The sequence below is a fragment of the Neophocaena asiaeorientalis genome, unplaced genomic scaffold (assembly GCF_003031525.2).
Source record: "Neophocaena asiaeorientalis asiaeorientalis breed wild unplaced genomic scaffold, Neophocaena_asiaeorientalis_V1.1 scaffold230, whole genome shotgun sequence".
In the NCBI taxonomy this organism is placed as follows: domain Eukaryota; kingdom Metazoa; phylum Chordata; class Mammalia; order Artiodactyla; family Phocoenidae; genus Neophocaena; species Neophocaena asiaeorientalis.
The window spans coordinates 253,677-267,106 of record NW_020175186.1 but is presented as its reverse complement, the minus strand read 5'-3'; the positions used below and the strand labels follow the sequence as shown (position 1 = coordinate 267,106).

Below are 13,430 nucleotides of genomic sequence, written 5' to 3'. Positions count from 1 at the left end.
GAAGGAGGCTTTGGCCCTGGGTGATGGGGGCAAAGGTGGGACAATGGAGACTGAGATAGAGAAAGTTGAATAAAGGTGAACATGATGGATAAACTAAGAAACACAAGGTGCTTTTCCAGTGTGCCCGGGGTGCTGAGTTGGGGGAAGGCTCAGCAAGACCCTGCCTGGCGGTTGTTATGCATCATTTTCTGGGCCCAAATCCACATCCATGTCTGTCATATTCTCACAAGCAATGTCTCCCTGGAAATTTCCTTGATCCTCACTGTGATCCTTCAGAGAGAAGAGAAGAAAACACAGGTTCAGAAAGGTGGTGTGGGGCCACAGTCACGCAGCCAGCCCATGGCAACAGCACAAATAGGACCCTGTTTTCCTGGCTCTGGGTCCTGGGTCCCATCCACCCCTACCCCTCACTTGAGCATAGGCCGGGAAGTGGTGAAAATCTCACGTTACGGTGCCCCTTGTCCCTGTCCTTAGAGATCATGTCCCACAATGAGGCCCAAGGGGAATGTCTGAAGGGACCTGGGGTGGCCAGTAAGAGGGGCCCCGTGGACACCAAGATCCCAGAGTCACATGGGAAGTGCAAATGCCCCAGGATTGCCTAGGGCCTTGGTTGTCTCAATGGAGACTTCCTCTTTAGGGACTCCCAGAGTGGGTAAGAGCTCCCTCACTCAGCCATTAGGCCACCACCCTCTCCAGGGGCCCCTCCCAGCCAGGTGTCAGCAGAGAAGGAGGAGAAGGGGAAGAGGAGGAGAGGAAAAGAGGGAGGGAGTGAGGCCACCATTCCGGTCCAGGCTGCTGGCTCCCAGGCCTGGTGTTGGTGGGAGGGGCCGGGTGGGGCGGGAACAGCCGGCTGCCTGCCAGGAGCCAAAACGAAAGCACTCTGGCAGGGACTGGTTGGGAGTCAGGACTCCTGGGAGAGGGCGTGCGCAAGCGGCCCAGCGCCGGGACCCCGAGACTGGGGAGGGCTTCCGGCCCCTCCTGCCCGCAGGCACACTCCCCCTTCGGGGGGGGGGGCAGGACTGGGCCTCAGGCCTGGGTGCTGCCTGGCACCTGGAAGATGCCTGTGCCCTGGTTCTTTCTGTCCTTGGCACTGGGCCGAAACCCTGTGGTCCTCTCTCTAGAGAGGGTTGTGGGGCCTCAGGACACTGCCCGCTGCTCTCCGGTGAGTCTGGGACTGTAGGAGTGTTGAGGAAGGCTCAGGGCTCGGTCTGCGGCCATTGAGGCCCTAGCCTGGCTCCTGCCGCTGCCATCACCGTCAGAACTGCCCTGGCTGGTCTGTCGGGTGCTGATGGGGTAAGAGAAGAATGGGGAGGGGGCAAGAGCTGGGCCTGAGCTCTTCTGGGAGGGACTTGGAAAAGGGAGCCCTAGAAAGAGGTAGGCGGGTGGGGGGGGGCCTCAGGAAAAGATGGTTAGATTTGGACGCATAAACTCTAACTTGTCTTTACCTCCTTCCCAGGGCCTTTCCTGCCACCTCTGGGGTAAGTAGCCCTACTTTTAGAGAGGAAAGATCTTCCCAGGTGGGCAGAAGGGAGGGGAGCTGTTCAGTTCCATGCCCTCACCACCTACCCTCAGCCCAGGAAGAGCCCAAAGCTCCTTGGCCCTCTGGGGTTGTCAGGTGCAACCAGATTCTGGGTCTGAGGAGCTTCAGCTCCCACCCCACCCTTCACACACAGATGGTGACGTGCTCTGCCTGCCTGGGAGCCTCGTGTCTGCCCCAGGCCCCGTGCTGGTGCCCACAGGCCTGCAGACAGAGCTGGTGCTAAGGTGCTACAAGGATACCGACTGTGACCTCTGTGTGCGTGTGGACATCCACTTGGCTGTGCATGGTGAGCCTGTCATCCCATGACTGGGCATTGGTGCATGTGAGTGTGTCTGGAGTGGGCACGAAGACCAGGGAGGGTGTCTGTCAGGAAGCACGGGGCATCCTCAGTATTCTCCTGGAGGACACTGGCCAACGGACCCCCCCAGGTCACACTGGTCTCCCCGCCCACACCCCCGGCCCCAAGCCTGGCCTCTGCTTCCTAGCGCTGAGCTTCCTGGAAGGAACCCAAAACCAGAGCTGGGGCTAGATCTGAGCCTTGCTCTCGGGTCATTCCAGGGTACTGGGAAGAGCCTGAAGATGAAGAGGAGTTTGGAATTGCAGAGGACCCAGCGATCGAGGAGCCTAGGAACGGTGAGGAGAAACCGGCTGGCCCAACTGCCCCTCGCCAGAGCCTTGCCCAGGGCCCCTGAGCCTGACCGACCCCCTGCCCTGTTGCTCACAGCCTCTCTCCAGGCCCACGTCGTGCTCTCCTTCCAGGCCTACCCTACTGCCCGCTGCGTCCTACTGGAGGTGCAAGTGCCTGCTGCCCTCGTGCAGCCTGGTCAGTCTGTGGTATGCGAAATGATAATGAATTTATGAAGGGTTTTCACGGGCATTATCTCTTTAGGTCCTGATTCTAGCAGGGCTGTGAGCAAGTTCTTTCAGTCCTTTATGCCTCAGTTTTCCTGTCTGTAAAGTGGGAAAAAGAACAGTCCTACCTCGGGAGTTCCCTGGTGGTCCAGTGGTTGGAATTCTGCGCTTTCACTGCCGAGGGCCCGGGTTCGATCCTTCGTTGGGGAGCTAAGATCCCACAGGCCACCCGGTGCGGCCAAAAAAAAAGAAGAGTCCTACCTCATATAGCTGTTGTGAGAGTAAAATGAGTTGATATGTATAAAATACCTGGTATAATACCCAACACGGAAGAGTCTCAGAAAGTTTAAGTTTTCCTTTCTTTTGTAATCCTCAAAACTACCCCCATGAACTAGACATTATTATTGCCCTCATGCTCCAGATAGAGAAGCTGAGGCTTGCAGAGGGGAGGTCTGTGGGCTGAATCCACTTTTCCGGATTCCCTGCCATACTGTCCGTGTCTGCCCCACATGTACCATGTCTGTCCCCCCGCGGAGCTTCTCCCAGCCTCAGGGGGCTGCTCATGGTTGGGATATGTATCTCCACTTGGGCCAAGTCACTCAAACTTTGACTTCCCTCCTGTCCCCAGCCCCCAGTCTATATCGTCTTACCTGGAAAATAATGGGAGGTCACCTGCTGGTCCCCCTCACAGGGCAATCATGAGGCCCACTGAGGCACTGGGAGTGAGAACGACTTCTGTGGGGAGAGCCTCCCACATTTGTGCTGGGGTCTGGGGTCTCTGATCACCTTAGCTTTGGCACGTGACCTGGAACAGCAGGGATGAGGCAAGGACTAATAGAGTGGGGGCACTAATCCTGGCCCTGCTGCCACCCCTCCTGAGGCTGTGTGCTTTAGAACTGGAGGCCTTTGAGGACATGTTCACAGCAGAATTGGGGGCCATACAGTATGAATGGTCATTGGTTGGGAATAGGGCAGAGGGTGAGTGGAGCAGACCATGGAGAAGAGCCTCAATTTTGAGCCCTATACCACCAGCCTTCCGCCACCCTCTCCTCACAGGGCTCTGTAGTATTTGAGTGCTTCGAGGCTGCCCTGGGGGCTGAGGTGCGAATCTGGTCCTACACTCAGCCCCGGTACCAGAAGGAACTCAATCTCACACAGCAGCTGCCTGGTAAGTGGCCCCACAGCCTGAGGGGCCCCAAGTGCTGGCCCCTTAGTCTCTCTCCCCACTGGCCACTGCCCTTCTGCTTTAACCGCCTTCCTCGTCCCGGCCGCTCTCAGGCACTGTCACTTCCAGCTGCCCATAGTCAGTCCCTCATGCCTCCTCTCCCCGGGTGACATTGCTTCCCAGTGTCTGGGGAAGGTGCTTTGGGCACTGGAATAGATATGGGTGGTATTGAGGGGACAGGGAGCCCTCCCCAGGGCTCCCCATGGGTCGGATTGCCCCCGTTCTTTCTTTGCCCTCAACCCCACTAGAGGCTTTTCTGTGATCTCTCCCCAGACTGCAGGGGTCTCGAAGTCCGGGACAGCATTCAGAGCTGCTGGGGTAGGAGCTAGGGCCAGCAGGGCTGGGAGGAGGGTGGGGGTGGGTCTGGAGTGTGAGGGACCCTTGGAGTGAACTTCAGGTCTGGCTGCCACATCCCAGAGGCTCACAGAGCTCATCTATTCATTCATTCATTTATCACAAAAGAACTGCGGTAGCTCTTACTCAGTGCCGGGCATTTAGAATATAAAGGTGAATCTCTCACTTCTTAGAACAAATATGTATTAGTACCAGGAACATCTAGTGGCCCAAAACATTGTCAAGATTACGGCGCACCCCGCCCCCACATATTAAAATAAAAAGAATATGAAATCATAAAATAAGGGCTAAGAAACTCAAGGTTCTGATGATTTTTCTCATGTACTATTTGGACTTTGTTTTGTTCATATTTTTGTTTTGTATTTTCTTTCTTATGGTAGAACATACATACAGAAAAGTGTGTAAAGTGCACCAATTTTAATGTCCAGTTCAATTAATTTTTACATATGTATACACTTGCATAACTACCAGCCACATCGAGATAGAAACACTGTGATGCTTTTGAACTCAAATGATTTCAGCTTCATTTTCCATTTGGGTTCTTAAACTTAAGCTTGATGCCTCTTTGGTAATTCATTAAAGACTACTCAGCACCAGAGGTCTGAGGATACAGACACACATCATGGATTTCATGTCTTTGTTCATTTGGTAGACACTGATTCAGTTATTCAGCAGATGTTTATTGAGTCATTACCCTGCTCAAGGAATAGCCCTAGGCACTGGAGACAAACCAATTACAAAAAAATAAAAAACAACTGACAAAAATCCCTGCCTTCACGGAGTTGACGTTCTAGCTGGGCGTCAGGGTCAGGGTGGGGATGATGGAGGACACGATAAACACATGGAGATGTGAAATATGCAATAAGTTAGATGGTTATTAGTGCTATGGAGAAATTTCAGGGAAGGGGGATAGAGAGGTTGGGAGTTGGAGTGGTCAGTGAGCAAAAGACCTGAAGGAGGTGAGGGAGGAGCCATGGGGTATCTGAGGGAAGAGGGTTCCATGTGAAGGGAATAGCCAGTGCAAAGGGCCTGAGGCAGGAGTGTGTCTAGTGTGTTTAAGTATTAGTAAGGAGGACAGTGTGTCTGCAGCAGGTTAATTAAGGACAAGAGTGCTAGGAAATGAGGTTAGAGTTTCACAGCAGCCATACTGGGGAGCCATACTGGGGAGCTGTAATGACTCTGGCTTTTACTCTGGGGTGATGTGGGGGCCATCAGAAGGTTCTGAGCAGAGGAGAATGATTTATTTTACAGTGGTTACAGGTACTTCTGGCTGCAGAGGGAGAAGCAAGAAGAAGAGCCCTCTCCAGACCCTATACTGGGGCCTACATGGGTTCAGTCCTGGGCTGTGGCTGAAGTCTTGTCTGACATGGAGACACAGGCTCTGCCCTCCAGGGGCCTCCTAGTCTAAGGGCTTTGAAGGAAACTCCAAAGGGGCAGTGGGTGGATATGCAGGCTTGGGTGTACAGATGAGGTGAAGGAAGTCTCTCTCTTTGCCTCCTCCGCAGCCCTGCCCGTGCTCAACGTGTCTGCACATGGCAACGACGTGCACCTGGTGGTGGACATCCCTGAGGATCAGCGCTTTGGCCTCTCCCTGTACTGGAACCAGGTCCCGGGCCCTGCAAAACCCTGGTGGCACAGAAACCTGGTGAGGCCTCTCCCTCCCCAAGTCCATTCCCACTGCAGGCCGATGCTTGAGCTAAAGTTGCAAGTGCATTATCATAGGGCACCTTTGAAAAGGACACAGCCACCCACACCCAAAGCAAGGAACATTTGTGGGGGAACGGCTGCCTGCCCGGTGTCCTTAACTTTGGCTTCCAGCCTTCCTCTTCCTCATCTTCTTCAACTTCTCTCCTTCTGCTTCTCCCACAGACTGGGCCACAGACCATTACCTTGAACCACACAGACCTGGTTCCCTGCCTCTGTATTCAGGTAGGAGCAGAGTCCAGCTGGGTGCCCGGGGACAGGGATTAGGGAACTGGTGAGACGGTTGGCCCTCACCTTCCTGGTCTCCCCACCCTCCACACTCCTCTCTGAGATGGAAACTGTGGCTCCCTAGGGGGACTGGCCCTCCCTTGCACTTTGCTGTCCTATGTTTTCTGCTTGTATGTGCCCTGAATGCTCTTCGTGATCCTCTATCCCCAGCACTTCTACTTGTGCTTCAAGGCCCCCTTCAGATGTCATCTCCCCCTTGAAGGCTTCCACTACTCCTCCAATTCCTTCTTTGTGCTCCCCTGGAGAGTAGAGCATGAGCTGTGAACTCAGACTTATTTGAATCCTGACTTGCCATTTGCTAGCTGTGTGACCTTGGACAAGTCACTTCACCTCTCTGAGCCTGTTTCCTATCAGTAAAATGGGAATAAACAGTACCAGCCTCACAGGGCTGTTATAAGGAAGTGTGCCACTTCCAGCTTATATATGTTATAATAATATATTCTCCCTCTGATTATACATTTAATTGGTCATCAGGTCCCATCTGTTTTAATCTCTGACATTAATGTCTTTCATTCCCACTACCTGAAATGCCCTCACTTCCTTTCTATACACCCCAATCCTTCTTTTCCATACACCTCAATCCTTCCAGTCACCTCTTTCCCAAAGCTTTTGCCCAACCTTCTGGCCTCTTCTGTCTCCAAATCTTGCATTTCTGCCTTTTCTTTTCTATTTATCATTTATCACTTGTTTTCTTATTTGGGCACCTGTCTCTTCTTGCATACCACAAATCCTCAATAAATGAGTGATTGATTTATTAATTTGTATACATGTCTCATCCTTACTACAACTGTGAATTTGTAATTTCCTTGAAGGCAAGGAAATGATATCTATACTAATTTAGTAATTTCTCCAGAGCCTTGCATAATAACTGGTATGTAGTGGGTGCTAATTAAGTTTAAGTGAATGAATGAGTGAATGAGTGAAACTCTACTGCCTAGCACAGTGATAGGACATATAACAGACACTCATGAAATGTTTGCTGTGATATAAATGTCCTCACTGCCAAGCCCAATGCCTGCTACGTAGTAGGTGCTCTTATACATTTGTTGTATAAATTAATTTATTATCTCTAGTGCTTTAGAACAGGGCTAAGCCAAGAATGGGTGCACTTAAAAAGTCTATTGGGTACTTCCCTGGTGGCACAGTGGTTAAGAATCCGCCTGCCAATGCAGGGGACACGGGTTCGATCTCTGGTCCGGGAAGATCCCACATGCCATGGAGCAACTAAGCCCGTGTGCCACAACTACTGAGCCTGCGCTCTAGAGCCCGCAAGCCGCAGCTACTGAAGCCTGTGCGCCTAGAGCCCGTGCTCGGCAACAAGAGAAGCCACCGCAACGAGAAGCCTATGCACCACAATGAAGAGTTGCCCCTGTTCGCCTCAACTAGAGAAAGCCCGCACGCAACAATGAAGACCCAACGCAACCAAAAAAAAAAAAAATGTCTATTGGAAGAAAAAATGAATAAATGGACGTGTCCTTAACGCTGTGCTGAGAACCTGTGCTAAGTAGGTTCTCACAAAGTGATTGTGGATTTAATTGTTAAAAGTCCCTATGCCTACCACAGTGCTAAGACACATAGTAACTACTCATTAAAAATTGGTCGAGTGAAGATGTTGCCAGATGTTGGCATAGGTCTTGCTAGAAGAATAAATGTGTGCAATTCTAGGCCCTTGTAAAGGGCAAAAAGACTTGGGCATATGTTGGTGAAATACATCCTCCTTCCATATCCAGTATCCCAGAGGGATTAGTTCCAGGATCTCTGTGGATACCAAAATCTGCAGATGCTCAAGTCCTTTATATAATATAAAATGGTGTAGTATTTACACATAACCTACTCACATACTCCTGTATACTTGAAATCATTTCTAGATTGCTTATAATAACTAATACAATGTAAAGGCTATGTAAACAGTTTCCTGCAGGCAAATCCAAGTTTTGCTTTTTGCAACTTTCTGGAATTTTTTTCCCCGGAATATTTTTGATCCGAGGATGCAGAACAGCGAATACGGAGGGCCAAGGAGCACTGACTGTATGGGCTGAGTGAATGCATCCCCAGGGCTTAGCAGAGTGCTGGCTGGGTTGAACTGACCTGTAGAGCCCCGTTTCCTTTCTAGGTGTGGCGTCTAGAGCCCGACTCTGTCAGGACCAGCATCTGCCCCTTTAGGGAGGGTGAGTGGACCGGCTCTGCCAGGGCGGGAGCGGTGCGGGCGGGACCTGGTGGCACGCAGTAACCAGACCCTCTCCCTGCAGACCCCCGTGCACACCGGAACCTTTGGCGTGCCGCCCAGCTGCAGCTGCTGCCCCCGCGGGCCTGGCGGCTGGACGCGCCGTGCTCACTACCCGCTGAGGCCACACTGTGTTGGCAGGCACCGGATGGGGGACCCTGCCAGCCGCTGGTCCCACCGCTGCCCCGAGAGAATGTCACTGTGAATGTAAGTGAGGCGGCAGGAGGTTCCCGGGGTTGGGGAAGGAAGGGGAACCTAGGGGCCCAAATTTAATGACCCCACCCATTACCCTCTTTCCACAGAAGGCTCTTGAGTTCCCATTGCTGAAAGGCCACCCCAACATCTGTGTCCAGGCAAGAAAGGGGCGCCAGAGAGCCAGGCTTGGGGTCAGGACCTCCGCGGACTCCCAGACAGTCACTGTCTTCTGAATCCACTTTATCCTTGGGTCCCTGGAGCAAAGTGGTTACCAGCTTCCTCTTTAGGGGTTCCACTATTTACTTTACCGGTGCATGGCGCGGGACCCTGGGCACTTCACCTCTCTGAACGTCAGTCTCCTCATCTGTGTAATGGGGATGATAATAGTAACTACTGCATACTTCATAGAGTGGTTATGAAGATTAAACAATGCTTCATCTTAGCAACGGGCACAAACTAAATTCTCAATAAATGTTAACTGCTTTGATTATTGCTATAATTATCCTATTTCTCTACCTGTAGAAATGGGTTGCTTTATAACTTCGAAGGGTAGTTATAAAAATATTAATTCCAGATTTATTGAGCCATTATGTTTCAGGCACTGTTTTAGGCTCTTGGAATAGATATGTCAGTGAATAAAACCAATAAATGTTCCCACCCTTAAAGAGTTCATATTGTAATGGAAAAAGGCAGACAATAGGCATAATAAGTAAATTATACAGTATGTTAAAATTGTATATAAATACTATAGGAAAAGGTGGGGAAGGATAAAGGAGGGTTGGAGTTGCAATTTCAAGAGGGGCAGTCAGATGAAGCCTCTTTGAGAAGGTGGTTAGGTGAGAAGGGAGTGTATAAAGTGTTCTGTCAGAACTGAAAAGAGTTAATTTACGGCCGTAAGGCCCTTTAGCACAGATGACCTCACAAGGCTGAGGCTGAGAAAGATGGAGTGATTCCTAATTACTCAGCCTTGAACCCAGTTCTGCCTAAGGTCAAGTCCAGAGTCCAGACCCCACCCCCCAACCTGACAGGCCTCCCCTTGTCTGACCCTTCTCTTCTGGTTTTTCTGGCTTCAGCTTTTGCTTTTCCTCGTGCCCCTAACCCTGGCCCCTTCTGAGCAGGTGAGCACCTGGGAGAAGCAGGAGCTACAAGAGTGCTTGTGGGCTGGTGAGTGGGACCTGGGGGAGGCTGGGGCAGGGCCACTGCAATAGGGGTGGACCCTGGAAGTGCCAGCTCCTGGGGGTGAAAGTCAGGCATGGGGCAGGGGAGTGGCAGCCCTCAACCAGGTTGGGTCTCACTCAGAGTGGGCTCTCACCCTTTCCAGACTCCCTGGGGCCCCTCAAGGATGACATGCTGCTCGTGGAGACACGAGGCCCCCAGGACAACAGATCACTCTGCGCCTTGGAACCCAGTGGCTGCACTCCACTGCTTAGCAGGGCGTCCACGGTGAGGGATGGGGGACCCTCCTTCATGTCCCTTTCCAGCTACACTTCAAACCTGGCCTCAAATTTTCACTATTCAATTTCCCTTTCTCTGTGCCAGGCCCTGTGCTGGTCTCTGGGAATATAGGGGTAACTCAGACCTGGGCCTTGTTCTCAGTGGTCTCTGAAAAGTCTCCCAGACCCTCCCCCCTACTATTCTGCCCAGCTGTAGCCTGGTGGCCTCCTAGGTGTTGTGCCTCTAGGTGACAGCACCCATTCCTTGGCTTGGCAGAGGGCAGCTCGTCTTGGAGGGCCGTTACTACAAGATGTGCAGTCAGGCCAGTGTCTTCAGGTGAGTAGGTGGCAGGAGGGCCCTCCCCAATGCCCAAAGGCAACAGGCCTCAAACCCTGTCTTCAACCTCTTCTACCTCTTCCTGTGCCTAGCAGGAAAACTGTCACTCTTCAGGGGCAGGGGCCTCCTCATTGCCCCTCTAGCATCCACCCACCATCTGTGTGTGCTTATTTTGTGTCCAGCCCTGGGGAAGCTAAGAGTTGAAGAAGCATAGTTCCTGTCCCCAAGTTGCTCGTGGCTGAAGAGACCAGCCAAGAGATAACCATTGGGTTAAGACAGCTAATAACCAATGTGCTAAGCTTTGGGTTCCAGGGAGAGCTTCAAGGAAGGTTCTTTTCATGTGGGCCCAATCTGGCACCAGTAGCAAGGTACAGTCCAGGAAATAGGCACAGCATAAGCAAAGGCAGAGCAGCTTGCGGCTACTGTGTGTGTGTGTGAAATATGCATAGCTGAGGCTGGAAATTTGGGACCACACTTGATGGGTGTTGAATACCAAGCTGGGGGCTCTGGATTTGGTTTCGTTTGTGTCTTACAGCTGTGGGACGGTGACCTGGGAGCACTATGGGCCTGCCCCATGGAAAAGTGTGAGTATTACAAGAACTGCCCTTCTTCTCTGTACCAGGAGCTGGAATCTTGACAGGGACCATTCCTGGGGGGAGCATACACAATGGCCTTAGCCTTTCAATCAGAGGGTCATTGCTTCATTAATTCAAACACCACAGGGGGCGCTTGCAGGGATCCCAGCATCACCAAAGAGACACGTTCCCTGTCTCCATGCCAGCCATAGAAGCTAGAAAGACATTAGCTAAACAATCATTTAGGAAGTGTGGGCTATTGAAGCATTTACTATAAAAGTGTCCAAAGCCCTGAATGCATATAATGGGGACCTGACCTAGTTCAGGGGAAAGGCTGGAGGTGAACTCTGAAGGCTGAGCTAGATGAAGGGGGAAGAGATGCATTTTTGTGAAGACTCTGGGGTGCTTTTTTGAGGAACTCCAAGGTAGCCAATGTGGCTGGAGGGTCTTGAGAGATAGGCCTCTGTCATGAGATTAGGATGCAAGGGCCATGTAGGGACTTGGGAGCTGATGTAAGCAATTTGGATTTTATGTTATGAGTAGCAGGAGCTTCCCAAACGGCTATAATCAAATTAGTATTTTTTAAAATAAATTTATCTATTATTTATTTATTTATTTTTGGCTGCATTGGGTCTTTGTTGCTGCTGCATGCGGGCTTTCTCAGCTGTGGCAAGCAGGGGCTACTCTTCATTGAGGTGTGCGGGCTTCTCATTGTGGTGGCTTCTCTTGTTGCAGAGCATGGGCTCGAGGAGCGAGGGCTTCAGTAGTTGTGGCATGAAGGCTCAGTAGTTATGGCTTGTGGACTCTAGAGCACAGGCTCAGTACTTGTGGCGCACAGCTTAGTTGCTCTGCGGCATGTGGGATCTTCCCGGACCAGGGCTCGAACCCGTGTCCCCTGCATTGGCTGGTAATACATTTATTTAAAAAAAAAAAAAAAGAGCTCTGGGGCTGCCATGTTGTAATGAATTAGAGGCAAAAAAGAGTCAGAAACACCAGTTAGAAGGCTGTTGCAGTCATCCAAGAGAGTGAGGTCAAGGGTCCAGCAACCCTAGGCTTAGGGGGCAATAATCTTTTTTTAAAAAACATTTATTTATTTATGTGTTTGGCTGCGCTGGATCTTAGTTGTGGCACGTGGGATCTTCACTGTGGCATGCGGGATCTTTAGTTGCAGAATGTGAACTCTTAGTTGGGCATGTGGGATCTAGTTTCCTGACCAGGGATCCAAGCCAGGCCCCCTGCATTGGGATCATGGTGCCTTAGCCACTGGACCACCAGGGAAGTCCCTTAGGAGTCAATAATCTTAGCTGACATTTGAGCACTTAATATGCCCAGCACTCTGTTCAGTTTTTTATGTGTATTAATACATATAGTCCTCACAGCAATCCTGTGAAGTAGATATTATTGTTATCCCAATTTTACAGAGGTGAACTGAGGCAGAAGGGGAAGTCACTTATCCAAGGTCACCCAAGTAAATGGATCTATGTTCATACACTGACCCTGTGAGCTGTGGACGTCGGGCAAATCTCTTCATTTCTCTGAGCCTCGTTTTTCTCCTTCGTGAAGTGGGGGTCTCTAACAAGCCTGTCTTCTCCCCTGGGTCTCCTAGACATCCACCGGCGCTGGGCCCTGGTCTGGATGGCCTGCTTACTCTTGGCCGCTATGCTTTTCCTTCTCCTCCTCCTCAAAAAGAACCACGTGAAAGGTGAGCGCTTCCCGGCTCCCCATTCCCCAGGGGCAGGACTCGAGTGGACCTGGGAGCTGGCCAGGAGAAGGCGGTGGCTGGGCTCACCGGCTGCCTCCGCTCCTCTCCCCTCACAGGGTGGCTGAGGCTCCTGAAGGAGGACGTCCGCGCGGGGGGTGAGTGTGAGCCAGCTCCGGGCGGGGGGCGGCCCCCAGAGGGCCGGGCCTCGGGCCAGCTCACGTCTCTGCTCCTGTTGTGTTCTTTTCCACAGCGGCCGCCAGGAGCCGCGCGGCTCTGCTCCTCTACTCCGCCGACGACGCTGGCTTCGAGCGCCTGGTGGGCGCCCTGGCTTCGGCGCTGTTCCAGCTGCCGCTGCGCGTGGCCGTGGACCTGTGGAGCCGCCGCGAACTGAGTGCGCAGGGGCCCCTGGCCTGGTTCCACGCGCAGCGGCGCCAGACCCTGCAGGAGGGCGGCGTGGTGGTCCTGCTCTTCTCGCCCGGGGCCGTGGCGTTGTGCCGCGAATGGCTGCAGGACGCGACGTCGGCGCCCGGGGCTCACGGCCCGCACGACGCCTTCGCCGCCTCGCTCAGCTGTTTGCTGCCAGACTTCTTGCAGGGTCGGGCGCCCGGCCGCTACGTCGGGGCCTACTTCGACAGACTGCTGTCCCCAGACGCCGTGCCCGCCCTGTTCCGCAGCGTGCCGGTCTTCTCACTGCCCTCACAGCTGCCCGAGTTCCTGGGGACCCTGCAGGGGCCCGCAGCCCCCCACCCCTGGCGGCTCGCGGAGAGAGCGGAGCAGGTATCCCGGGCCCTGCAGCCCGCCCTGGACAGCTGCTTCCGGGCCCCGGGGACGGGACGCGGGATGGGGCCTGAGGCAGAGGACAGGACTTGAATAAAGGCAGACGCTATTTTTCTACCCGTGTCTCCCACGTGTGTTTAAGAGACCCAGCCGCTGGGCCGAACTGTCCCCGTATCTGGTATCCCCGCGCCCCTTTAACACCCGGACAGGTGCAGGACGGCGAC

At 52.7% G+C, this 13,430-nt stretch overlaps 1 protein-coding gene across 9 annotated transcripts; it reads left to right on the top strand.

The window, feature by feature from the left end:
• The first annotated feature begins 30 nt into the window (after positions 1–30).
• On the top strand, positions 31–13,323 carry IL17RC (interleukin 17 receptor C). 9 transcript variants are annotated; one of them, XM_024764638.1, is made up of 19 exons: positions 31–1,162; positions 1,457–1,478; positions 1,674–1,826; positions 2,099–2,173; positions 2,265–2,374; positions 3,449–3,560; positions 3,891–3,935; positions 5,477–5,616; positions 5,841–5,900; positions 8,077–8,131; positions 8,213–8,394; positions 8,490–8,540; positions 9,501–9,546; positions 9,704–9,825; positions 10,093–10,152; positions 10,688–10,736; positions 12,334–12,429; positions 12,546–12,584; positions 12,680–13,323. In XM_024764638.1, the coding sequence occupies exons 1-19, from the start codon at positions 1,058–1,060 to the stop codon at positions 13,297–13,299; spliced, it is 2,142 nt and encodes a 713-aa protein (XP_024620406.1). In that variant the 5' UTR covers positions 31–1,057; the 3' UTR covers positions 13,300–13,323. The 9 variants fall into 9 exon arrangements, with proteins under 9 accessions (XP_024620406.1, XP_024620407.1, XP_024620411.1 ...); XM_024764639.1 differs by having other exon boundaries at positions 1,002–1,162; positions 9,456–9,546; XM_024764645.1 differs by having other exon boundaries at positions 1,021–1,293; positions 2,265–2,363; positions 9,456–9,546.
• Positions 13,324–13,430: the final 107 nt, after the last annotated feature.

Bases quoted from the DNA above. Each gene is read 5' to 3' on its own strand.
- IL17RC (XM_024764639.1), top strand. From the start codon at position 1,058: ATGCCTGTGCCCTGGTTCTTTCTGTCCTTGGCACTGGGCCGAAACCCT. The intron at 3,561-3,890 runs GTAAGTGGCCCC...ATCTCTCCCCAG, and splicing joins TCTCACACAGCAGCTGCCTG to ACTGCAGGGGTCTCGAAGTC. The intron at 9,826-10,092 runs GTGAGGGATGGG...TTGGCTTGGCAG, and splicing joins TGCTTAGCAGGGCGTCCACG to AGGGCAGCTCGTCTTGGAGG.